The following is a 27,185-nucleotide window of genomic DNA, read 5'->3' as shown; positions in this document are numbered from 1 at the left end:
GTTTATGGAAAAGAAAAATGAAAATGATGTAACGATTCCGTGTCAAACATCGAAAGTAAGAAAAATTACACCAAAGTCAAATTAGTAAAAATTTATTTCAAATATTGAAAACGGCGATAAAGACAAAGTTGCCATAAATCATTGTGTTATACTTCGCAACACACACTTCCAAAGTACTCTTCCAATGAAAGCACCCATGAAACAATCATGTAACACATGAAACGGGAGGGATCCTTTGGAAATCTAATAGGTTCGTCGTTATTTTTTTATACTTCATCTAAAATTAAAAGTACCTTTTTTGGTATGTCCCACGTACCGTGGACCGTTGTCTTCCATTGTTCACTTAAATTACACCGAAAGCTGTGCATATCTACCATCAGTATCTGTGCTAATTCAACGTTAAAACTCTGGTGCGGTTCATCTTTAAAGGCTTAAAAACGGGATATTTACACACAATATTCAGGCTTTTTAAAAATCGCGATCAGTAACGAAAGGGACGGTAAATATTACTTTCTGCATTAAATGAAATTAAAATTCACATTTATTTTTTAATTGTTTTGGCTCGGCGGTGACAACGTCGTATTCAAAACAAATATTCGTATACAGTACTGCGATTGCCTGAAAAAGGATAAATACAGCCATTTCTACCCGTTTCACTTCGCTTTCTTGGGCTTGGTTACACCACAGCTGTGACGGAAATGCATTTTTACTTTTCACCGAATACATGTAGCCTTTTAAAGACTTTTCACCATATGAAAAATAGTCAGTTCAATAACATAAATGACCACATGTCATTGCAGGCGGTTATTTTTTTGGGGAGGGGGGGGGGTGCTGAAATGCTATTTAGTACCTGCCACAAAACACCAGAGGGGAACCAAACAAAAGTCATTCTTGAGGACTTAATCAGCAATATATCTGTCTATCCAATATTCTAACATTTTTTTGCTGTTGGGGGGAAGGGAGGGGGCAGAGTGATGTATTTGTATTTCTTCTGTTTCAGGCACAGTCCGACCACGACGGACATGGGGACATTCAGACACCCACAGCAGAGGTGCAAAGATAGATCAGAGATGGCTTCCATGAGACGTGGTTCAGAAGATGGTCATTTTGACAAGACACCTACAGTGATCTGTGGGTCAACTTCAATTGCTTCCGGCTCTGTGGATGAACACCGAGTCAGACTACTGGGTCCCCTGCTCTGTCAACCACCCTACACAGACACAGACAAACACACAGACACACACACACACCATTACATCACATCCACAAAGAACTCGCTGGGGTTTCCCATGGCCAGGTGGAAGGACTGCCGGGAGGCTGTGAGCTCGGGGGGCACGGAGCCCAGGTCGCGGGTGGGAGGGGCCCCAGGCGGCCCCCCTGGGGTCGTGGAGGGCGTCAGGACCTGGCCCGGAGGACCAGCAGGGTGTTGGGGGTGAGGGGGGCCGACCGCAGGCAGGGGGTGCTGTGGCACCATCATGACCATCATGGGGTTATAGGGGAGGGGGATCCCGGGCGGGTAGGGCATGTGCGGGGGTGGGGCGCGGGGCAGCGAGCGCTGGCTCAGGTGGCTGTGCTCGCTGGGCGTGGCCGAGCCGTGGTCACGCCTCAGGCTGCTGCGGGTGGAGTACTCCGATTCGCTGCCACTGCCGGAGCGCGAGTCTGCCCCGCCCCCCGGCGATTTCTCCTCCCGGGTGCCTCCCCCTGAGCTGCCTCCTTTCCCCCGCCGCCTATCGCCCTCGCTCCGCGTCGAGCCGCTGCTCCGACTCCCTACGACGAAGAGACAGGCACATGAGCTCAGCTTTCTGGAAGGTGGAGATGCACCTACAGATGACATCACTGGCCAAGCTAGTGCCAAGCAGGACAGGGACACAGAAGCTGGGCGCGGGTTTGGAACCCTGCCCCCCCTCACCTTCGCTGTGCTGGCTTCCTGCGCTCCCGGGTCCATAGCTGTAGCTGGACAGCTCGTGGTAGGCCGGAGGTTGGCTGGAGTAGGGGTGGGGGTACTGGTATGGGAAGGAGTGGAGCAAGGGCCAGGGTGTGGCCCCCGGCAGGGGCAGGGGAGTCAGGGTGTCCTGATCCGATGCCCCACTGGAGCCGTCGTTATCATTCAGGGTGAGATTTGCCATGTCTGGGGGGGGGGGACATGTTTGGTCAGATGGAAGACACTAGAACAGTGCACAAAATTTCTTCTTTTTTTAAATCCTAAATATTGCTTAATTCAGGATTTCCAAAACTACATTATCCCTGTTTCTCCCCCAAGACAGATTCTCTGTGACCCTGTACAGGAGCCTTTAGAAGATGGATGGATGAAAGAATGGATATTAAAGGAATATCCCCTCCCCCCCCACAAGGCAATGAACCAGAGCCTCGCTCTCATGAGGGTTTCCTTGTTGACACACTAGAAACATCACAAGTGTACCTTCGAAATATGATTTCACCATGAAAATTTGTCAATTACTGACACAAATTCACCTAACCATATGTTCAAGGAAATGAGTATCTAGAGGAAACCCTCACAATGCATGAAAAACAACAGCCAGAGCCAGGAGCAGGAGTAGAAACCACAACCCTAGAGGTGTGAAGCCACAGTGCCACCCATAAACCTTCACTGTATCTCATTATCCTAACCCCGCCCTTCCAAACCATATTTGGCCACTCACAGTTTTCACAGTCACTCAGGTCCCCGAATATGTAGTAGCATTGCTCGGAGAAGGTGATCTTGTTGACGGTGTGGCGAATGAAGCCAGCCTTCAGCAGGTTGCTGGCATACTTGCGTGCCTCGCGCCGGTCCTGGAAGCCCTCCACGTGGTGATACAGCCACTCAACCACATCCGAGCCTGGGGACAGCGAGAGAAGAGATGGAAATTAAATGATGAAATAATATTATACGTGAACCGAAATACACAGACTGGCTTCCAGCGTAATACTTCATATTCTGACATTCTTTGCACTGTTAAAGTTTCTCATCTGTTATTTATTGTTACTGTTTGTGAATGTCTAAATGCCTCTTTACAGTCTAAATTTGTTTTTTCATCTACAGTAAACCTGCAGTTTCCTTTGGGATTAATAATACAATGATCTGCATATCTATCCATCTCTTCTTGACATGTACATTTTATTTATTTAGCAGGCACTTTAATCCAAAGTGACACCCCACTGAGAAAGCAGGCTTAGACACAGCCCCGGGAGCAACTGGGGGTTAAGGGCTTTGCTCAGTGGAATCACTCTGACGACCCTGGGATTTGAACCCGGCGACCAGAACACAGGAACAGCATCCCGACCCACTGGGCCACAGAGCGCCCCGCGTCGTCCGACTCTGACAGCCAGTCTGCTCGGGTTCACCGACAGCCCGCCGATCCCCCCCCCACTCCCCGCTCGCAGTGGCCGGTCCCTCACCCAGGAAGGCGTTGGGGATGGTGATCTTCAGCCACATGCGGTCCCTGACCTCCAGGCCGGACTCGGGGGAAGCCATCGCCTTGGCCACCGACGCCATGTCCGAGTGCAGGGACAGGTTGAAGTCAGTAAAGCCTGGGGGGTTGGCAGATATGGGGGGGGTTACACTCCACCTCAAGGGGTACTTTGGATGTAAAGGGCCGGGGGAGGTGGCGGGGAGTCACACAGGCAACAAGCATGAGGCATGACATCACACACACAGACTTACGTTCGGTCTCGGTGATGGAGGAGCCGGAGGTGACGGAGCTGAGGGCGGAGCTGAGGGCGGAGCTAGCAGGGTATACGGGGTAGGTCCCCGTCAGAGCTACCGAGTGACTGACCCAGGCGGCCGGGTCGATGGGCCGGATCGGCTCGTCTGGATGGAGGCAGACAGCGGCATCGTCAGAGAGGACTGAGACGGCGAGCACAGACATGGGGGGCCGGGGGGTAGAGGGACTTACTGCGCGGGAGCGTGAAGTAGCCCTGAGGGGAGGGATCCCAGCATTTGGCCACCGTGAGGATGATAGGCCTGAGAGAAGGAGAGAGACCGGAGCAGGGCATTTATGAGGTTACAGGGGCAGGCGGGCGTCACCCGTGAGCGGGTGTGTGTGAGCGTGCGAGACTCACCCCGGCTTGTGCACGATCTCCCTCAGGACCCTGACTGCATCATCGTTACTCATGTTCTCGAAGTTGATGTCGTTGACCTTGATGGAGACGTCGTCTTATCAAGGTGGGTTTGTTACATATTCAGGTAGCTCAGGCATATGAACCTTTAGTCATTAATTAAGCACTCCTCAAAGCCTTTAGCACCCCCTGTCTGTCACACTGGTACCTGCAGCAGCATGTCCCCCGGTTCGATGCGCCCGTCGGCCGCCACAGCTCCGCCCTTCATGATGGAGCCGATGTAGATGCCACCGTCCCCCCGCTCGTTGCTCTGGCCCACGATGCTGATGCCCAGGAAGTTGTATTTCTCTGTTTGTATGGGAAAAAAAGCCCACAGTTAAAGGGGCAAGGAAGCCTCTTGGCCGGCCGATCGTCGCTGAAGCTCATCGAATACTAACGAATGCTGATGGCCTGTCGGTTAGAGAACACTGCTCAACCCAATTATAATTAAAACAAATATTTGATAACTGTATTTTAAATCAGGAGGTGGGTGGAGAAAGGAAAATAAGACCCAAAAAAAAAACAATTAACCAAGGTTGGGTGTAGGATGGATGGATATATTATATATATTAGGAAAGGGAAGCAGAGGGTACAGTAAGCATAACTCACCCATGTTGAGGGTGACAGTGATGATGTTGAGGGACATGGTGGAGTCTGTCACACTGCTGAACGAGGAGGCCTGGAAGGCGGGACATAAGGGTTACACCCCGCATTGCAGCCAATCACTGCCCCTCACCAGAAATCAGACCATTCCCACGTGCGACTTATGCTTCCATTAATAAAACGGGCAAACCCAGCCCGTCACCCTATGCCCTGCTTCCATCCCGAAGCTGCTGCCAGCTGCACCCACTAAGCCCCCCGCTACTGTCGTGTTGACAGGTGCAGTACCCTCTCCAGCCTCGGGGGGCGCTGTTTCCTACGGCGCCGATGGCGCTTCAGGAGTCGGGAGGCCGTGCTCTGCTCTGTGGTGCTGCTGAACCTGCGGGCAACAATCAACTTTTCTGATCTTTTCGAATAGCAATCAGTAGCACCACTGTTCATAAACAATCATCTCCTTAAGCTCAGATCACTGCACGAAGATCACCTCGATGCCACCCCACCACAGTGACTAATCTCAGCCACGGCCAACGTCTCACCTGCTCATGGTGTCGTCGTCCTCCGAGTCGCAGAAGCTGGTCGCGTCCAGCTCACTGCTCATGAGCGTGCTGGCACTCTCATAGCCCGCTAGGTGGCGCTCCAGGCGGCTCTGCCCATTCATCCTCGGCCCTGGGGGGGAGGGGGGCAAATGACATGAGCATAAATGGATCTTAGGGCAGATTGGAGCTGCCCTACAGCTGCCAATTCCTAGAAGGAGGAGGATCGGGTCACTGTTCTCGCGTATGTCAGCCAGGACTTGGGCCCCCCCTCACCGTGTGGGTCCTGGGTCTCCCTGTGCCGCGGCCGTTGCCTACGGCAGGACACCAGCGACTCCGTGTCCGTGCGGTCATCCACGGTGTCCACGCTGGGTGGGGCGTTGGGGCTGCAGGGGAGGGGGGGGGGGGGTGTTGGGTCACAATTCACTCTGGGGAGGCAGAACTAATACACTAACTCCCCCCCACACACACACACACACACACCTCAGACTATAAAGTTACTTTGATATTACGAGAGCAGATATCCACCATTGCCTGTCCGCAGGGCTGGCCAGGTCAGTGCCTGACAGGAATGTCTATCATCACACAGTTTTGCAAAAGAAAAAAAAACACTGACTATGTAGAATTACATTTACATTCTTAGCGATGATGAAAAAGCTTTAAAAACACTCTTTTCTGGGAAGAAACACTCCTCCAGTCTTCCCAGATCATTAGTCTCTATTGTATCTGTCACCCTGAACATCTGCCTTAGTCAGCACAGAAATATATTCCAGAAATGAGCAATTACTGTACATTTTACGGTCCTGATTAAACAAATGTACAGTCTCTCGTGCCAGTATGAAAATATAAGGTGTTATTATATGAACTTATCAATCAGTGTGCATATGGCTCCCAGTTACACGAAGCCAGCTGGGTCAGGGGGGCATTCCTTACTGGAAAGATGGGGGCCTGGAGTCCCCGATGCCACTGACCCTCTCAGCAGGTGGAGGGGGCAAGGGTGGGGGGGGCGGAGATGGAGGGGGTCGCACCTCCGCTGGCGGGGCCGGGGCGGCAGCAGGGGGTTCTGGGTTGGGACCATCTGAGGACACCAGCTGCATTGGGGAGTGGGGGGGGGGCACAGAGATACAGACAGGGTGGTGGGGGAATGCAGAGTCACACGTGTATCAGTACCGCAGGATGAAGTAAGCTTCTGGAACAATCTGCCGTGTTCATACCAACAGGATGCTTCCCAGGGTCACGGAACAATGGCACACAAATCACTACTGGCTATTAGGGAGCCGATAAATAAAGGCAGGGACCGGCGAACACGCGCAGAACGCCCTTTATCCGGAACCTTCTGCGCAGGATAGGTCACCAACTCCACCCACCTCCCAAAATCTGGTGTTCTAATGTACAACTTACCACGGTAATTGACCTCACTCTCTTTCAAGTGCGCCATTTCTTTTTTTTTTTTTTTTTTTAAAGGACGAGACGCTGGCAAATAAGTTGTAATATAAAAACACGACCATAAATCACCTCTAACAATGACCCCTGACCCACATGCTAACCTGCCTGTCTTTTGTCACATGTCATACAAACCGCGGTGTCAGGTTTCCTTCCCACAATTCCACTGACCAGCCCCCGTCCCTCCCTCCCCGCCCTTTGTTTACGGAGTCCAATGTCGTTCTTTATGTAGAGCGGAGCACAACGGCAACCCGTCAGACAGCCTATCAGGGGCCGCAAGCTGGGAGCAGGATTTAGCTGAGGATCTGCCTCACTACAGAGTGAGCGACATCGGTGCGAGGGGCCATTTGGATTTACTCAGGGGCACCGCTGCGCTAAAAGGGTCCTTCCTGCATAACTAAGCCTGCCTATATTTCTCAACATCTTTGACAACTGTTTTTTTTTTCACTTTACAAAGGTTTCTTTCCATTTTCCAGCTACATTATATCATTTTCAGTGTCTTGACAAAGGATTTTGGGGAAAAAGTGTCTGCATTTAATCATTGGGTTAATGGGCTTTTTTCATTTAAGTAAATGATTGATCCATACCCAAAACATTACAAAACACAAAACAAAAACCTTTATAACCAAAAACCCCACAATCAGGGGCCCCCTATAGCCCCCATTCCAGCATTCGCACGCCCCCCCCCCCCCAACACTTGGCTCAAAGTGTGAATATAGCCGCAGATGTCCTTTAGAAATGACCCAAAAGCCTTAAACATAACGTGCACTTGATGCACCAGGGGTCTGTAACACAAAGCCAGATTTCTTGCTTAGCCAGATAACTTGTCAGATTTAAGGTACCCCAGTTTAAATGGACTATCTTCATTCACTTACTTTCAGCCCAGACTACCTTAAATTTGACAAGTTATCCGACTCAGCATAGTGATACAGACCCCCAGCTGTGAGACTCTAGTTGGGAAAATCAAACAGTAAGTGATGCTTTAACTGGTGACTCTCCCTGCCGGCCCCTGGAGGATGGGCTCCCCCTTTGAGTCTGGTCCCTCCCAAGGTTTCTTCCTTCTGGGGAGTTTTTCCTTGCCACTGTCGCCTATGGCTTACTCACTGGGGGCTTTGGGTGGGGATGCTGTAAAGCGCTTTGGGACAATGTAATGTTGTGATAATGCGCTATACAAAAATAAATTTGTTTGTTGTTTGTTTAGCCTTAGGACCCATTAAGTTGCAACCCAAGCCGGAGGGCGGGACTGCCCTGCACACCTCTGTGATATTACACTTATATTTAATTGCTTTAAAGCCTAATTAATGTACATGCTTACTTATTTCTCAATGAACTGCTGGATATATTAGAGATTTTCTAGAACAGTGTGGGTTACATGAACTTCTTTTGGTTGCACTAGAGCTTGGTCTTCCGTGGGACTTGATCTGGTCGCCTTCATGCAAGTGCGTCATTAGGCAGGATCCCATATGCGCCCCCCTTACCCAGGACACCACTCTCCCGTTGAAACAAGGCAGCTTGGCAGAATCATCGGAGACCTCTTCCTTTACCACCCTGTGGAAAAACACAGCGAGGTGGACAAAGATCAGCGCATGGCACAGGAGGGCAGAAATACAGCAGAAAGATCAGCAAGACAGACATTTTTATTGTGGAAAACACAACTACAGTACTAAACATTTTTCAGAAAATACTTTGCTGAAAGTGAGTCTGTGGAGTTAAGGGCCTCACTCAAAGGGCCAATGGTGAAATCACTCTGGTGTCCCCGGGATTTGAACCAACAGCCTGCTGACCACAAGCACAGCATCCAAACCCGCTGAGGCAGACAGCACCCGATTTGGAGAGTAGGACTGGTCAAGACATGCAAAAGGGTCAGAGAGATGAGGTAAGTGAGAAGGTTGGAGGTTAGCTAAGAAAAATCACAGGGGAGGAGAGATCTGTGAGGTCATCAAGAAACATGACATTAATGGAAAGAAAGTAGAGAGACCGATGAAATAGACAAAATGGATGGAGAGAAGATGGAGCAGCAGGTAAGGAAAAATAACAGGAAAGAGTTCAGTCAAAGACAGGGTCAAAAAAGATGGAGAAATTATAGAGAAAGAGAAGATGGAGACAACAAAAATGAAGGGAGGGAGCGGTAGAACACACACGGAGGCGGCTGGGCCGAAGCCTGAGCCGTCAAGTCAGCCAAGGTAGGAGAAACAACAACAACAACAAGGGGGAAAGAGAGAGAGCGAGAGAGAGAGAAGCATTTCAGCCTTAAAGTGAAACAGCTGCTCGTCCTGCGGAGCTCTGCTGAGTCAGAAACGCCTCTATGCTCCCCTTCCAATTGTTTGACTGTAATGGCAGGAGCGCTACTGGATTCCTATAGGGGCCATTTTGGCTATGGCCAGGAGTGTCAGACAGCACACAGCTGGCTTTCCCATCAGCGACTGCGACTCATAATTAGGCACTGCTCACTTTTCATCCGGCATGTTAAGGTAAAGAGACCTCTTAGGAATCACACACACGCACACACACACACACGCAGATTAGGTATCTATCTTTGTGGGGACTCGCCATTAATTTCTATGGGAAATACCCTAATCCCGGCTATGAGAACCTTAACCCCTACCCAGCCCTAACCTTAAGCATAAGTAACCAAAACAAGTCTTCTGGCATTTTTAGTTTTTCCAGTTGCACTCAGATTTTTTTTTTTTTTTTATAAAACTCAGTTTTCCCTTTTGGGGACCAAAAAAAGTGCGCACACATAAGATGAACAGTTTTTTCCCCACCACAATGCAACATATACATGGACTACCACCCCCCCACAGACAGACACACACAAACACACACACATCAACATTTGGTTCGGCTAAAGCTTAAGCAGAATAAAAGCACCTTTCCGTTCGACTCCCTCGACTCTCTGATGGTTCTTCGCCTTCCTTCCCCCATCTTCAGCTACCGGCAGGCCGGTCCCACCTGCCACGGCCTCCCAATTATTACAGGCACACAAAAGATGTGCTTCTCTTGGCCTTCCCATATACTATAAGCCCCCTCTCTGCTCACAGCCCAACATGCTGCCGCATTGTCTGTTTGGCACAGAGGCTACGCCGCTCGACAGCACAAAGCCCAGTAACGCCCAAGGCAGAACAACTGCCTTGCTAAATGGGGAGCCCAAGGCACCCCCCCCCCCCCCCACTCACTCCTGACCACAGCCGCTTCTCTCTAAACACCCCCCACCACCCTCAGAGACATGCGCTTTTTTTTTCCCAAACCGGCTTCCCAGCCCCCCATCCTTCCTGTTGACTGTGCCCCAGACACCCAGCAAATGGCCCCCCTCCAATCCCGCCCCCCGCAAATCTCTCTCACCCTCACACAGTTCATCTGACAGCTGTCTCCTGACTGAGGAAACACACACATTCTGGCAGAGCCTAAGAAAACCACCTCAAACAAATATTAACAGTTGTTTAATCTCCTCGTCTCGATCCTTAGATGCTTTTCAGAGCAGCAACAGTCCACACTTGGGGGGGGGCAGGACCTTCCTCTGAAATATTAATGTTCCTCTTTGACAAAATGTTTCTTCCCTGCCTAAACTTTAGGAGTCTAAGGAGCCGTACGAAGCAGACCCGATGGTTCGGAGCTAATGGCCCCCACAACAGATTTAGCGTGAGAAGCGAGTGGTTCTCAAGCACTTTGCTTACACGCTGTCTCTTGATAGCTGCTTTTGAGGCATTCCTAGACGCGGTTCATTGAAACGGCCGATTCTCAGTTAAGACCCCAGTGCCAGGCAGGGATTTAAGCTCTACTGAAACTCTGCCAGCAAAGTCCCCCCCATCTTCCTTGACCTCGTAGACAGCGCGTTTACATTGGACAGGCTTACAATGAGGATTTAGAACAAGGCCAGATTTATTGTACCCCGTAGGTTTGCAACATAAGGGGCATAATACTCCTCTCCTGAATGGGGGGTGTAGGAGCAGCATAAAATCATATCAATTCCACTCCGGTAGATTACAGTGGAGGCGGTCAAAACGGCACAGTAAGGACGCCTCTGCGGTTCAAATTTAGCCTGAGAGTAAACCAGAAACACGAAGATATGATTTACAGGGAGATATGAAAAGCACAAGGACGGACCCGTATCTCACGCACCGACGCCCAGAAAGGCAGCGAAAGCAGGGGGGACGGCTACGGTTACCAGCTCCCTGAAGAAAACTTGGAGATGGAGAAGAAAGGAAGGAAGGAAGGAGGAAAGAGGCGACGTTAAGGGCAGCGAGCTCCCGTGTGCTCATAAGAAAGCCTGGCATGAGGAGGAGGAGGAGGCCGAGAAGAAACTTTGGAGGATGAAAGGGCCGCCCAAATAGTCTGCGAGCAGATCCGTGTGATATTCTTTCACTTGATTTTTGACGTGTTTAAGGGGTTTAGTTTCAGACTGTTCCAGTAAGGCGGAATAATGCACAGGTTGTATCACATAGCCTAATGTTTGCATGTCTTAATAGTTGTATTTCAGTGTGCTTTTAATTTCCTTTCTTTTTTAAAAAAAAAGAGGTGCACGAAATTAAATGTCCTAATAGCGACAACAAATCGGGTTACAAATCCGGTTCCGCTACTGAATGGATGCGTAAGATACCCCACTTCTTGCAAAAATCCCCCCGGCTGCCCGTCATTTACAACGTTCAACAACTTCTGTTGTTTAACGCTTACAATAATTCCTGGAAGTCATAACGCGTGCAATTCCCCTCCCAGACAAAAAAAAAAGTAATTAGCAAGATGGAGCGATTACATTAGGTATGGCTTGTCCTGCAGCCATCACACAATGCTACAATCTACAAGATCAGCAGAAATTATTTTTAAAAGTATATTTGTTATTTCCATTAATATAGGCGGTGCGTCAGATATTACTACTATACATAATATTTCATGATAATGCAAATAGTTACATAGTTTCTCGTCCTATCTGTCAGCCCTTAAGGGATCTGCTGGCTGTTTAATTGATGCTTACACACTGTATCCAGAGACCCTGCATCGATCTGGAAGGCATAGACGGTACATCAGTATCCAGTAACCAGCCGCCTAGGACGGCGCTCAACTCACCCGAAATCCTGATCCATGGATTTGAAGAAGAATTTGTAGTTGGGCTTGTTCAGGACCTGTTTGAAATCCAGCAGCGTGATTTTTTCCGCAGGGACGGGAATCTTGACCAAGTACGGCGTCTCCTCCTCGTCGATGTGGTATATTATTTTGGTCTCCGCCATTGCGCCAGGTCCCTTTTTCCTCTGTCCCGCAGACCTATACGAGAGGATGGGGAGGGGGGCAGACGCGATCGGTCCGCTTCAGCCAGACAATGACCGGTTAAAAGGCGTTCGTACTCGTATTCTCGCTTCCTTTGCTACCCCAGGAAAGAAAATTAAGCGATCTTTCCGAATAAACGAAATTATCCTCCCTTTGCCGAAGGGATCGAGAAAATCGCAGAGGCGCACATTCACACAAGCAAACTTTTACCCCAACAACAAAAACAACAGTAGAGTTGAGAAAAGGAGGAGGGGGCCACGAAACTTTCTCTACGGCGAGCCAGCGCGGCGTGTGACGTCACGAGAGCTCCCCCACGCTCCCTCTCTCACTCTGCCCGCATTCCCCCTCTCCCATCCCCGCGGATCCGGACGGGAATATACTGTACTTTGTTGGCGTGCTCTAAGGCCTGTGATATCAGCTGTTCCCAAACGTGGTCCCGTAAATTCCGCGTATTAAGGAGTTCCGATTTTCCAGGTAATTAGGTGTGTGTGTGTGTATTACATATGTAAATTTCGGTCTCGACTGTGATTTGGCATAAAATTTTGAAATTACCGTTTTAACGTGTAGTTCTTAGGTGTCTGTACATTTGATTTTCAGAATCAAGTCTAATTTTAAAGTATTACGGGTTGGAACGAAATCGGTTAAGATCCGAGCGAGTGAAATACATGCGTGGAAGACTAAACCTCAGATGGTGGTACTTTTTTTCCCACCCTGTGCTTAATTTTTAAACAATTTTTTTTGTTGTTAAATCTTGTACTGCTGACGTTTGCACATGTGCAGCTGTATAGGATTCACAGACTAGTCAGTACTGCTTTCTTAAATAACCTGGAAAAATATAAGTACAGGACTGAGGACCTTTTTTACAGACTTCAAAGAACCTTTGCAGGAAGTCCCACAAGAAAATGATACTACAAGTGGTAAAGACATAGGAGCATTGGTTAACCATCCATTTTCTGAAGCTAATTATCCTATTCTGGGGGGTAGGGGGCAAGTCTAGAGCCCATATGTGCAAGGCAGGGGATAACCCAGGATGGGGCACCAACCCATCACAGGGCACACTCACACATCCATGCCTATGGGCAATTTGGCAACTCCATTGAGCCTCAACATATTTTTGGATTCTGGGAGGAAACTGGAGTACCTGGAGGAAACCCCACATCAACACAGGAAGAACATGCAAACTCCACACACAGAATCCTGGTGGAGATCTGAACCCAGATCCCAGAAGTGTGAGGCCACAGTACCAACCATTGCCCCACCATGCCATTCCCATCTGTTAACCAAATTACCTTATATATCATTCTAATCTTTATAATAAATTAAATTTTTATGCAAACACACACACATCAAAGCAGTAACTGCAAGGCACCAGACTCCACAGTTCCCTGACAGTCAAAGGTCCTGAATAAATTACTGAGTTACGTCCCAGAGCAAAATCACACTGGACCCAAATGACAGCCCTGGTGTCACAGATATTCAGTATGACATCCTCAGCCATGACAGAGGGACTGGGGTCCAGCAAGGCACACTCATGAACGTCCCTGTAAGGCACACTCGTGAACGTCCCTGCAAGGCACACTCATGAACGTCCCTGTAAGGCACACTCGTGAACGTCCCTGTAAGGCACACTCGTGAACGTCCCTGCAGGGCACACTCGTGAACGTCCCTGCAGGGCACACTCGTGAACATCCTTACAAAGCACACTCGTGAACGTCCCTGCAAAGCACACTCGTGAACGTCCCTGCAAAGCACACTCGTGAACGTCCCTGCAGGGCACACTTGTGAACATCCCAGCAATGTACACTTGTTTCCTGGGCCCTGGACTGGAGGGTGGCCAGAATTAAAGTAATCTTAAGTTAAAAAATACAAATACTTCACTAGTCTTTACTTCTGTTATAAGACAAGCATTTGGAGACATTGATAAAGCTCTGACTTTGTCCTCCTGGGTGAAATAGATTTACAAAAAACTGGAGGACCAAGAGGTGCTGACCTCAATCGCAGTGATCTATAGGACAGCACCTCCATCACTTTAGCAGGCAATGGTGTTGTCAGTGTTACAATTCATTTATGTAGCAAACACTTCTATCCAAAGCACAACTCTACATAGGATAAGTGGGAATGGCAAATGGATAGATGGACATACCGTTTGACCTGTTGATCCCAGGTTCAGCACCCTAACCCACTGAGCCATACAGCCCCCCCCCCTAACATTAAGTGTTAGTGTGCTGCATGCACACAATTCAGGATTTATCCAAATTAGTAAAGAGAAATGTGATGTTACAAAACAATCATTTAAAAGTTCAAATAAAAACCATGTGAAAGGGACCCAATGAAGTCTAGAGGCTGTGTATGTGGTGGCCATCATGTCAGAGGAGCCTGTATCGCTAAGTTTATATCTCTATACCTTCCATCCTTACAGGACCTGTACGAGTCCAGGTCTCTGAAAAGAGCTGGAAGGATTATGGCCGATTCCTCTCACCCTGGTCACAAACTCCTTCGGACTCTCCTCTCTGGCAGAAGGTTGCGGTCCATTGGGACCAAAACATCACCCCATAGGAACAGTTCCTTCCCCACCGCGGCCCGCCTCATCAATAAGGCCAGGAACACTCACTCAATTACTATTTCCCCATCCTAGCACAAGAATGCACTCTCTTAAATATGTATATATTTCCACTATTGTATCATATTCCACATTCACTGACTATTTATATTAGTACCTGCACATACTATATGTATATATATTTAAATATTAACCACCTCATCTCTTGAAGTCTGGCACCAACCACCAAAGCAAATTCCTTGTATGTGTAAATGTACTTGGCAATAAACTCTATTCTGATTTTGATTCTGATTGGCAGAGCATCAGCCTTTTACATGGGTCCTGGGTTAAAGTCCCTGTATAGATGAATGTTTCTTTGAGGTCCTGCAAATAAGGCTGTTTGTTTCTCTGCAATATGCAATTGCTGCAAAATTCAATATATCCCTTAGAGTGCCTTTGGTACATCACCTCAGAGAAAAACATCTGCATTTTAACCAGCCTCTCACCCTGACACCTTTTATTGCTTGAGGATGAAAAAAAAACTACCTGGTAGTCATTTATGTGTCCAAACCTTTTTGTTTTAATTTGCACCTGACCTTTCCAGTAACTGCATTAGACAAAGCACAGAACAGGGTATTATTTGTTTTAAATTCTGACTACCAAAGCTTAAGCATTTTTTATAGGCAACACACTTTTCCTAGAAACACCTTAAAAATATATATGCTTGATGCCAGTTTGGACCACTAGAGGGACCCCTTCAGCCACAGGAAATTTACAACAGAGCTATTTCCTTGTTTGTGCTACAATTGAAAGTGGCTCATATATATGTGTGTGTGTGTGTGTGTATGCGTCCGTGTTTGCATGTTCTCCCTGTGCTTCTGAGGGGTTGACCCTTCATGATAAAGGCATGCAGTTTAGGTAGGATTGACGTCTCAAACTCATCCTTAGGGTGTGACTGTGTACCCCATGACAGGGATCCAGAACAGGCTCCAGACTCACAGAGGACCTGCTGTAGGTACGTGTTTCCGGTTAATGGATGAATAACATTTCATAATGTTAGACCGTAATCCAAGTTTGCTTTGTATTATATATTAAATAGAATAATGAATAGCAAATAATACATCTCTTCAGAATCACACTGATTAACCTATCATATATACTGTATAACCTATATATAATTTAGAGAGAAGCTGTCAGTAGTGTCCCAAAGCCAGTCTTAGCCCTAGAACTTGCAGCACTTGGTGCTGCTCTTTGCACAAGCTGCAAGCCTACACAGAAGAAGCAGGCCCCATGGCCATTATTGTTGTTTTACTGCTTACCTCAAGTGTTCCTGCAAAGCATCTAGGAAATGTGTCTGCTCATTTGCCTGAATATCAGGCTGGGAAATTTCAGCTTGAGAGCTGGAACTCAGAAAGTCCCTATTGGGATTTGAACCAGCAACCATTCGGTGTTGTGGCTTTCATCACCACTCAACTTTCCACACCTGGATTCTCTCAGGCACTACCAAGGGGAACAGCATCTTTACATTTACTGCCCATGTAACCTGATAGATTTCTTCAGTTAAACCTCAGGTTGTTTCATAGTCGAATGATGAGGGTAGTTTCCTTAAGCTTAAGTAGTTTATTAAGACAGAATGAAGATGTTACAGAAAGATGTTTCACACGGCCGGTTCAGTGTCTGTCTGTGTCTGTCTCTGCCCCCCCTGAGGGAAGCAGACCCTTTATCTAAGGTCTTCACACAGACTCCTGGAACCTGGCAGTCAGCTGGTGAGCATGAGATAGATAAAAGAACAGAATGTGAGGGACAAATGGGTGATGGAAGCAAGTAGCAAGGAAAGAACAAAGGACCATAAAAAGTAAGAAATATAAAAGCTATACAGTGGACTATATGAAAATAACTTAAATAACTACAAGTTAACTAGGAAAATCCCTCAAACCCTAATCTGATTCTGAGAAGCATCTAATGAAAATAAGTATTATGGTCACTTTGCATTTGCAATTATCTTTTTTTTTTTTAGATCATATTCAATATGCGTCATTATGTTATTTACCCATAATTCAGAATTTATCAAATTTAAAAAATAAAACTGTGACAAAAAGTCTTTTAAAGGTACAACTAAAGAGCATTTAAATGGTGCTGACATGAGCCTGGATAGCTGTCGGTAGAGCATCAGACTTTTAATCTGAGGGTCCAGGGTTCAAGTCCCTGTTCAGGCAAATGTTTCTTTGAGGTCCTGTGAAAGAAGAGCTGGTTATTCTTCTGAATAGACCCAGTGGCTGAAAAGTTTATTGTATAATGTGGTTCCTTTCGGTACGTAGCTTCGGAAAAAGCATCTGCATTTAAGTCAGTGCCTCAGGGACCCCCACTGAAACCTTTTAATGCTTGGAGATGACGTAAATAAAATAAATGCATTATATATTCATTACTGGATATCTGTCCAAGACTTTCGCAAACGTAAAAAACTACCTGAAATTTCAAAGAAATTCAGAAACTTCCTGCAACAGGACAAGCTAAAAACTGAAAAAAAAAGTGATATTTACTTTTTTGGTGACTCATTAAACAATCAGATATACCAAAAGTATTTAACTTTCATTGCATCATATTTGCTTCTCCGTTTCCATTTTAGACTAAAACTAATGAGCCAAAGTTGTTGTTTCATTAAGTTTTACAGTGATTCTGACATCCATGAACTTTAAATCAAGGAGTTGGCTTTTGGTTAAGCAATGTAATATAATACCTGCGTAACAGTTGAGTTGCATTTTGGGGAAATTTATTGGCCAGTTTCTAACTTCCTAACCCTTAGTTTTTGAAGATCTTGGGCCCAAACACCACCCCAATAACGCAGATCATTACAAACAGGACCCACAGTGTAATAGCCAAAAGCTGGACAAAGAGTAGGGTCCGCCTGTTGTGATGTAAACCCACTCCATCGTCCCCGGGGGGCACCATGGCTTGGCCCTCCTCCCTGGTCCTCATCTGCTCCACACGCAGGCTGACTGTGGGCAGGATGATGAACCGCGTGTCCCGGACCTCCAGGGACAGCACCACCCGCTGGGTGACAGTGGCCAGCTGCCTGGCGGAGGAGACGGGCACACGGAAGGCGCAGGGGGGCAGGCGCGCCAGGATGCGCGAGTTGCAGGGCAGCGAGAGGGCATCGCCAGCCGCCAGGGGGGTGGGGTGACGGCACAGGGGGCAGGGTATGGACGGCGGGCCGCAGGAACCTAGAGGCTGGGGGGGGCACAGCTGGATCCTCTGCAGGCACTCGGTGCAGAACACATGCAGGCACTCCAGCATGCGAGGGCATTTCCCCCCCTGGTTGTACTCCTGGTAGCAAATGGGACATTCCACTTCGGCAGCGTCCCCAGGGCCGGCGGGCTCCTCATGGGGGGGTGTCTGAACCGCCCCTGGAATCTCGGCCATGGAGACGGGAATGAAGTGCCAAGGAAGCAGATCAGGCCTGACTGCAGCCATAGGGGCGGATTACCAGGGAAACACAGCATTCTGGGAGAAGCGTCAGCGTGGAATGATGGACCTCAGACAGCATAAATCCTTCCATATGTGCTGTGTAGCGTAAAACACCAGCTTCGGGTCCACAACTCGAATCCAGATCTAGGGTTTTTGCCCACCTGAGGAAATAGTTGAGGCCATTAGCCACCCAGCACAATGAACAAGAGTTACCCACAAACTAAATGGAAAAAAAAAAATCTTATTTAGCTACGTGCTTTTATGGACATTAACCAATCAGACACCAGGGATAAATATGCTTTGGGATGCTAAGGACAGATTACTGCTACCCAAATTATTTGTTTCAGACATAATAAGCTACTTAACGTAACATCGATAAATCCATTCAGTCACCAATTCACATGAGCTAAATAATGCAAATAAATTGTATTTTGAAAGCAATCAATATTTATGTTATTTAATAATAATTAAAAGTATAATAGTCGCTTTGCATTTGCAATTGCCTTTTTTTTAACGTCATATTCAATATGTGTCATTATGTTAGTTCAATCAGCCATATTTAGTAAGTATAACTGTTCAATTTTCCCTGATGTGGGACCTCTGATTTTGCTGGGGCGCTAGGCTATAGGCAAGCCTACGTATTAATCTGATCTTTTCTAATTTTACAAGCAAAAGCATTGACTCCCTTAATCAGCTAATGTCACACTAAACATTATAAAGGAGCCGTTTCAGAAACCCATTATTAGGAATAACCCAGTTACTCACTGGAAACTCAGCCTAGCTGGACTTACACCTAGCTGACTCCTTGGCATATGTTTGTAATGTGCTATATACCTCAAACGTATGTTGCTTTGGGCAAAAACCACAGCTAAATAAAAATAAATGTAAATGAATAATAACCCAGAAGGTCATTATAGTCATACAGTTCATGACATTTATATGTCTGTCTGCAGGACTTTCATTCGTTGTTTTCCTCACTGAATGATCATTAAAACAGTTACTGCAGCTGGCACTGAGTGTTCCTCAGCTGCCACAAAGCACTGCACCCTTCCTGCCTACCGCAGGCCTTGGTGTTTATGCGTGTATGCCCTGGAGTTCAGAGCCGTCCCCCGTGCTCCTCTCTGAGCTAAGATAATGCCAATCCCAGCCCGCCAGCAGCAAGGGCCCAACCAAAGACACCTTCCCTCGGGAGGGGGCGTTGCCTAGAAACGTGTAAATAAACTACAAAATACTTTCACCGCATATATTCTTCTTGAGCTATTATGGATAGCAACAATGAGAGCCTGTTGCTAAAATACTACAACGTTATGGAAAGAAACTCTGGTAACTTCCACCTCAAAACTACGCCTTGGGTCGCTTGTTGTTTTTCTCACAGCTGATGAAATACTTTGCAAGATGACAGTACTTACGCTTTTAGCCAGGTCCGTTTTGTGAGATGAATCTTGATGATGTTTCTTACATTTCGGGGTCCTCAGTCACCAAGCCCCATTACTTTTTCATGTCTCCAGTCTCATAGCAAATATGACCAATTTGCAGAACCACAGATAAATTTATATGTTAGCTCATTATTTTCCTTTGCCTCGTTCTTAACTTATTTTTTAACTCAAGTCCTGTTCAGTCTTTTTTTTTCTCTATGCAAAGTATTCAAGACATTGGACCCCTGAGCCCAAATCTTTCCTTCTCTCCTTCCCGATCGTTCTGTGTGGCACTAAAGCTCACACTATCTCTCGACTCCTCACTGTCGGCTCTTCTTACAATCAGATGTCTGGTTACCCTGACATTAATTCCCTGGTAATTTGTGGGTTACTATGATGGGGAATATCACCAGAACCCCTCCAGTTCACCTCTCCTCCAGGACCAGCATGGGTAAGAAATAAATGGCCTTCTCAGCTCCAGAGGTCCTTGTCAAGACTTCATTCTAGGACAAATTTCCTAGAGATCAGGGCTTTGTGAATGCATTAAACATGTTGTTCCATCGTTTCATTCCTAGACAATGAAACTGTGCTTTTTTTTGGCATTTGGACAAATATGAACATAGGTACACTGGAATCTTTATTTCTGCATATCCCACAATCATCTCCTTGGAGTGATAGTGATGCTTGGGGTCTGAGCACTGGGTCAGCCATTTATGTGGCATCCCTGGAGCATTTTTAGGGGGGGGGGGGGGGTCAGAGATTATATACCTATGAATCAGTTACACACGAAACAAGTTGAGTTCAGGCATTAATTGGATCCATGTACCATATTTACTAAGCAATGGCCTCAGTGTGACTGATGATGTCACACAACACATATTTCTAAGATTTTCTTTTAGTGAGGAAGGGAAATAGCTCAAAACTGAGTCCTATTTCATAATTTGCTTATCATAATTATGTCTCCTGAAAGGGCAGAAAGAAGCATGTGAACAGAAGAGGAATTGCCTATTCAAATATCATAATTCATTCCTTCAACCACTATTTTCAGCTTAGCAGGGAAGGGGAATTCCATTACAAAATTTCCTGTTTTTTTTTTTTTTTAATAATGTGCTTATCTTTACAATCAAGACATTTTCTGTCTGAATGCCTTTTCATCCTATTATAGTCTTCATTGCGAGATAATATTTGACCTGCATACAAAGACAGTAATTTCCCACTGACACGAGTTTCTGCGATGACTCATCATTTCAGTCAGTCATATGAATTGTGCAATACGCCCATTTCTGGTCATTCATTTTTTAATGTAAACATGACATGAAAGATCTACTTCCACTGAGACCCACCATGGATTGTTCTGTCAAACACTTTCTCTCCGAATGGGATTTGACTCAGTGGGTTAGACGTTGTGGTTTTACTGCCGGGTCCTTGAGGTTCTCGGGTCTCTAGGAATCGGTTGACCTTGTTCCCTCAATAAAGTATGTTGTCTTTGGTAAAAGTGTCTATGTAATGCAAAAAACAACAACAATATGAATGTTTGTGCTGGGATATGCCACAAGTCAGTACTTTAAACACTAAATAATATCTATATAGTATCAAACTGTCATGACGTAGGCCTATAGCAATCCCATTCATTCTTACTTAATTATTTCTGTTACAGACTATTACAGATTAACTGATTGTGTAAACAGTTACCTCACTGTGGCAAACTGGCTCACTGTCCTCCTTGAGCTTACAATTGACAAACAAGTCTGTGTCGGTTAACTCGGTTGACTTATTTTCCTGTTACTCCCCCAATCCGGTAAACATACACACCTGAAAAGCGAACGTCATTGAATGGCATCCAAAACAATTGATTTGAGTACACATTTATCATTCAGGAAACAGGAAGGTGGAAATATTTAACTTTATTATACAGTCATTCATTATACAGAAGCCCCTTTTCGTAGTTTTGAACTCTTTATTACCCTTAAAGTATTACTAATTTACTGGGGGAGTAAATAATTTCCTGGAACCGTTCGCAGATCATTTAAGGTGGAATGGGTGCTAAATAGCATCTGCGGATATCAAAATAGGGTCATTTTAACAGATTTCTTTCATTGAGATTTTCCAAGTTTAAAACAAAACAATCGATTCCTTTTTAAGGTAGTCAAATACGATGTCTAGTCTTATTGTGCAATAATACTATAAAGTACTCTGGAAGGCTGAGTCACGTGGAGTTTTCAACTGCTTGCAAGGGAAGAAACTCCATTTGAAGCTGCTAAGTCCAAGAAATACACAACATATCAATAGTAATAATAATAATAAACATGTATTATTAGGGTTAATATAGTTTTCATTAGCCCCTGCTCTTCATATAAGATTTTACCTAGTGTTCAGGATTTCCCCTAATGTACACGCACGAGAAACAATTTAACTAGGCCTACAAATTCAATTTATATGATTTTGATTGTCGTATTATTTGTCTTTCAGAAAAAGCTATATAATGTACTCGGTAGCACTTAGAACAAAACCGTTTCGGTAAATGTTTAGTTTCAGTGGGTCCACCTTAAAAAGACAGTAATGAAAATAGAGGGAGTGTTTCGAGGAGAGACGTCACTGGGTTCGCCATGCGTTAGGAAAAGTATGTTTGGTTTTTTTTTTTTATAATGGGCGTGTCATGCACCTTTCACTATAAGAATAGTGGTAATTCAACACAACAGACAGTATCAGTGATGCTTACGGCAAGAACTCAATAGGATCGGGATAGGAAAATGACCTCAGAACTAGAGTGTGGTATTTGTTACCGGAGCTACAACACGGGTCGTCGTCTTCCCAGAGAGCTGGGATGCCGGCATACTTTCTGCGAGAGCTGCCTGTCGGCGATAGTCCGGCAATCGGCGTGTCCGGCAGAGGCTTGTACGATTATCTGCCCGCTATGCCGCCACTCCACCCCCATTTCCGCAAGCGGCGATTTGCGACAGGCGCTCCGGGTGGACGAAGGGCTTCTCGATCAGACTCTGGCAGCTGGGTTTCTGGAAGACGAAAGTGACAGTGACAGCGATGGAAAACCCGAGCCCGACCTGTTCAGCCCAAATCCGGCCTCGGATCCGGCTCCCAGGACCAGAAAAGGCAAGATCTGGCGCTCTCTAAGGCGGATATATGGAAGATTTGTCAGTGATACCCGCCAGACTTCACCAGAGCATAGACACCGTAAGTGGATAAACTTGTGTTAACTGTTTTTTACATCACAATAAACAGTTAAATATTCAGAACATGTTCAATTTTTGAATGGTTACAAACATAAAATATAGAAAACTGGGATATGTGTGTGTGTGTGCGTGTGTGTGTGTGTGTGTTTTAACTACCAAATATACTCAAACATTTTAGAAGACCCTTATGAATTACGATATAGTCGAACCATCTCTTATATGTTTAACTTGGTTTTGCTGGTCGAGTTAAACATTAAAATATACACTTTGGTGTGTGACCCATTTATAATAACGCCCTGGTCTTTTTGTTTTTTCCCACAGAGTGCATGACCAACGAAGAAATGAAGGACATTGCGTTGATGTCGTGTTATATGATATAATAACCGAAGATCCCGCTTCTGATCTGAAATGAAGAAGTTGTGGGACCTTGACTGTCAAATAAAGACCAATGACGTTTTTTGCTACTTGGTATTGACCAAGGGGAAAAAAACAATGTTTAACAGTATTAAACCACTTGTGAACCTGTTTATATAATTATCTGACGAAACTATTTCACACTATGCCTATTTATTGATAAAGGCCCCACCCGTCTCTGAATTGGAGACTATGAAATGATAACAGGATATGTGTAAAAATACTGTGATTTTATGTTTTGTATTCCCACTTTGTTACATTGTTTCAATCCTTGGCATTCTTTGTATAATTGATTTAATCGTTATTTATTAGGCCTGTATTATCCAGAAATATTCACGTTTCTGTAATAAAATAAAATACATTTTACAATTAGTGGTCCAATTAGTGGTTCGACACATTATAAAACGATGCATTATTCGATAAGGCAAAAAGTGAGACAAAGTGACAGAATCCTCAGAAATGATCCAGAGCTGTCTGTTTAAAAAAACGATATTTCTAAACTTCCCAAAACAAACAACCGAAACTAACTTATCAGCACTGGATTCCCTTAAGCAACTGTTAGCTCTTACAATAAAGAAGGAACCTGCTTATCACCGCCAACAGACCAGCCCTCCTGCAGAGCGACAGGCAGTATCTAATTACCACAGCCTCCATCAGGTTTTGATTTTATCTTAATGCGTTGGATAATGCACATCAGTTGCTTCATATATTACCAGGACAAGAGGGCATAGGGTCTTCTGCTTTTGTTGGTAGATGCCGTCACAATTAAGTGTTTAACCAATATTAGCTGAAATTGTTAGAATAAATACGTACTTTAATACTGAGCCAGTATGCCAGCATAATTCAACAAGTAAGCAAGGAATGATTTGCAGACGTCAGGTAAATCGGTGTTGATACGCGAGCCTGATCCTGAATTAATTAACCCTAAATGAGTCTAATTAAGCATAGACGTTTAAAATCCCCAGAGGCCAACTGCAGACAGCTCAATTCCCGACAGCGTGCGGGAAATCGCGCAGGATACAATACAAATTCCCCGAGAGCTTTCGAACTTTTGGCGTAAGAGGAGTGAGTAAGACAGGGCCGTGAGAAACGTGCTGAGACAGACCTCACAAAAGCGAAAGAAAAGTGTGACCGGTCCTGACGTCAGCGCCAAGCACAACACTGCCTTGATGAAAACAGTTGCCCCTGTCCTCGTTTTATTCTTTGTTTAGACTAACTGATCATCATCACTCACTGTCCCATGTTCACAGTGTTCAGACGCTGACGTGAGCGCCACGGAGTGTGAGGCTTCACCATTCTATTCATTTAGCTTTGAGCTGCGGTCCGTTTCACAGCAATTAAAGCGCCGGTGAGGATGGTTCTAAATCGAGGGAGTGTCGTGTATATTCGGTTAATAAACAGAAAATTATTCTCTGCATTATATATGTAGATCTCCTTTAGCTAGACACATGGTCGTCGTTAGGTTCTATCAGTCGGGCTGTAGCCCCGATTATTTTAAGCCTATTCCCGAGTATTTTAGCCCCGATGCCAATTATCCTCCTTCAAAAACAATTAAGAAGTCAAACCCCAGGTAAAGAAATTTAACTCTCAATATTTTCCCTTATAAATGACCCACTTAGGGTAGAAATGAATGATGAGCTTAAAAAAAAAAAAAAAAAAACAATAACAGGAAAACAATAAACACTGGGGAGGGGAAAGAATGGAAATAAAGAAAGGAAATAGTCAGTTTTGGTCGTATTTAACTCAACATGCAATATTTCAGTCATAGCTATAGCCAGTTTAAGAGTTTCAGTGATATCTAAACCGACATCGTGTATCTCAGGCACATCAACCCAATGTGGAGTACCTACGTCATATATCTAAATCTGTGTGCAGCATCTCAGATGTACATCTAACACCATGTTCTGTACATATACACACCAGTTAAATTACGTATGAGGCTGCCAGGGACGTTTCCAGCTATTGAAAAGAGCAGGGCCTAAGGCAAGATTACCTGGGGCTTGATTTTTATTTTTATTTTTTTGAAGGGAGACTGGCAACAGAGTCAAAATGCTGGACTATAGCTCCGAGTGATCGGACCTAACAGAACCCATGGACTGTGCCATGAGATAGAATAGACCCCCAGTCCTCCTCTTGCCTGGCCCAGCAGTTCTGTTATAGCTCCACACTAAGCCATGTTTGCCTCCGTCCGCCAGCCTCCATGCACATCACTCACCATCTATACTTACAGCAAGTACCATGCAAATAAGTCTCATTTCCAGCAGAGCGATGACGGTTTAGCCCTCATACAGGAGACTGTTACATCCTGTCACTTTCCAGAGTAACCAGCCCTCCAGTGCTCCAGTACCCCCCTCCCCTCCTCCACCCATCCTTTCCCGTAGGACGTTTTTTACTCCCAAAACACAGATCATTAAAAAATTACCATGGGCAGATTAATCGATCAGTTAGATGCCAGGGAGAGACGACAGCACAAAAGGGAAAAGATTCATCAGAAAAAACACATTCAAACAAATGCAAAAATCAACCCCCAGAATATCATTAGACAGCAGCCGCTCTCTTGTTACATGCTGCTTGCCCCAAACTGACCCCTCCCTATAATTAAAGTTCAAGCAGCAGCCTGTTATCTGGATCTAATCCACAAAGTTACCTTTCCATCTGCCTTATTTTCACAATGAGGTTTGACATACTAATGGACTACTAAAACGTACAACATGAAGATGTCGCCTTGGTGAAATTTTAATGTGAATATAACTTGACCTTATTGTTCTCACTCTTTGGCATTCTGACCTTTTTTGTTAAGGCATCTAAAACGTCCGGGGTGTTGCGGTCGTTAGTAATGCTGCCTAACACCTCTGGGACCTGGGTTCAGGTCTGCCCCAGGATTCTGTTTGGGGAGTTTGCTTGTTCTCCCCAAGTCATCAGGCATTCTGCCCCCTCCCCCAGTCCAGAAACATTCTGAAGTTAAGTGTAATTCCCAGATTGCCCATAGGTGTGTATGTAACTAGGCCCTGCTATGGGTTGGCGCCCCCTCCTGGTTTGTTCTTGCCCTATGCCTGTAGCCTCCAGGAAAGGACAGGAACGGATGGATTTAAAACTTTATCATCTATCGGTCTTTGGCAGTTGATGTCACACTCGCTAAAGTCGCAGTGTATTCTGGGTCGAATCGCCATTGTGCAGGTATATAACTCAAGAGCAAGCGTTTGCATCCGCCTTTATCCTTCGAAAGATGGGATACTCGTGCTGTGTGAAAGGCTGTCATACTAAATCACAAGGCAGAAAGGTGGACCACAACATAAGATTTTTTCGGATTCCCACTTGGAAAAAAGGATATGGACGGCAGGTAGAGGAGGTGTTAAATTATTCCATGTATTATTATTTATTGTGCATTTGTAAGGCTGTCTACATGATTACAGTTAACTTCATCATATAATTACTAATAACTTAACTTGAACATAAGAAATTTATTGAAGTAGCCATTTGGCTGCATCCAGACCTGTTAGAATCTAATATGCCTGGACCATGTCCCCCCTTAGTCTAATTTGTTCGAGGCTGTACAGATTTGTTTGCAACTTGATTACAAGTTAGCGTACCTTTGCAGTGACGATTGTGTTGTCGCAGTCCTGCGTTCGAAATGTGAACAGATCCTACACCCAGCCATTGATGAAATGTCCGTGGGCTTCAAGAGATTTATAGTTCTTGAACTGTTCATATGTGTAAGCGCTGATACCATAAACCAAGGTAGTTTGTTATATCCAGAGATGAAGTTAGAGGCAACAATGTCGCGTCGGAATTCCATTTTTTTATGTCAGATCATACGGATCTATATTGCTGATTGTTGACAATTTAGCCAAATACTGATGAAGTTTTTCTCTGTAAGGAATTTTCTCGTCCTGCTTTTTCTTCCTATCTTCATTCTTCCTAGTGTTTGCGTCCGCGAATACCTTCAAAATGGCGAATGGGGGCGTGTCAGACAGTGCAGACACGTGACTGACAAAGACCGATTGTTTAAATGACACAGAAAATAAGATATTCCATGTCATATGATAAAGGATTTTTCCAGAGGCGATTTTAGGGACAGTGGGGGCCCTAAGCAGACCAACTCCATGGTCTGCTCCTACTCACCCTCTTCCAGCATGGTACAATTTAATACTATCACCATGAAGTCTAAATTACTAATACCAACAAATACAATTTAATAAACATAAGTCCTTCATTTTCGTTTCTGTGAAAAACA

General features: G+C 45.5%; 3 protein-coding genes and 1 non-coding gene across 4 annotated transcripts in view; 1 reads left to right on the top strand and 3 right to left on the bottom strand.

Annotated features, from left to right (window-relative positions):
* Positions 1–76: 76 nt before the first annotated feature.
* dvl2 (dishevelled segment polarity protein 2) lies at positions 77–12,342 on the bottom strand. The gene is made up of 15 exons (XM_023832401.2): positions 11,733–12,342; positions 8,150–8,219; positions 6,162–6,319; positions 5,505–5,614; positions 5,232–5,361; positions 4,984–5,074; positions 4,705–4,774; positions 4,265–4,404; positions 4,060–4,136; positions 3,894–3,961; positions 3,662–3,808; positions 3,397–3,528; positions 2,661–2,837; positions 1,910–2,128; positions 77–1,767 (listed from the first exon to the last, which is right to left on the bottom strand). The coding sequence occupies exons 1-15, from the start codon at positions 11,891–11,893 to the stop codon at positions 1,253–1,255; spliced, it is 2,265 nt and encodes a 754-aa protein (XP_023688169.1). The 5' UTR covers positions 11,894–12,342; the 3' UTR covers positions 77–1,252.
* Positions 12,343–16,614: 4,272 nt separating this feature from the next.
* Positions 16,615–16,685, top strand: trnak-uuu (transfer RNA lysine (anticodon UUU)). Its single transcript has one exon. It is a non-coding gene; the product is annotated as a tRNA-Lys (tRNA).
* A 494-nt stretch (positions 16,686–17,179) lies between these two features.
* On the bottom strand, positions 17,180–17,889 carry LOC111854460 (uncharacterized). The gene has a single exon (XM_023832423.2). The coding sequence runs from the start codon at positions 17,887–17,889 to the stop codon at positions 17,269–17,271; it is 621 nt and encodes a 206-aa protein (XP_023688191.2). The 3' UTR covers positions 17,180–17,268.
* Positions 17,890–18,081: 192 nt separating this feature from the next.
* Positions 18,082–27,185, bottom strand: part of LOC111854483 (insulin receptor substrate 1-B-like) — a 36,883-nt gene continuing 27,779 nt past the window's right edge. Inside the window, exon 4 of the transcript XR_002840696.2 lies at positions 18,082–18,095. The gene's annotated coding sequence lies outside the window, so the exon portion shown is untranslated. The remainder of the gene's footprint in view (positions 18,096–27,185) is intronic.

This window comes from Paramormyrops kingsleyae, chromosome 10 (genome assembly GCF_048594095.1).
Source record: "Paramormyrops kingsleyae isolate MSU_618 chromosome 10, PKINGS_0.4, whole genome shotgun sequence".
Lineage (NCBI taxonomy): Eukaryota > Metazoa > Chordata > Actinopteri > Osteoglossiformes > Mormyridae > Paramormyrops > Paramormyrops kingsleyae.
Note: the sequence above shows the minus strand (reverse complement) of the source record. Positions and strands in the feature narration are given on the sequence as shown.

Coding starts and splice junctions, on each gene's coding strand:
- dvl2 (XM_023832401.2), bottom strand. CDS start 11,893: ATGGCGGAGACCAAAATAATATACCACATCGACGAGGAGGAGACGCCG. Junction 8,220..11,732: donor TCCATGGATCAGGATTTCGG/GTGAGTTGAGCG, acceptor GTTTTTCCACAG/GGTGGTAAAGGAAGAGGTCT. Junction 3,529..3,661: donor CTCCATCACCGAGACCGAAC/GTAAGTCTGTGT, acceptor CCAACCCCCCAG/GCTTTACTGACTTCAACCTG.
- LOC111854460 (XM_023832423.2), bottom strand. CDS start 17,889: ATGGCCGAGATTCCAGGGGCGGTTCAGACACCCCCCCATGAGGAGCCC.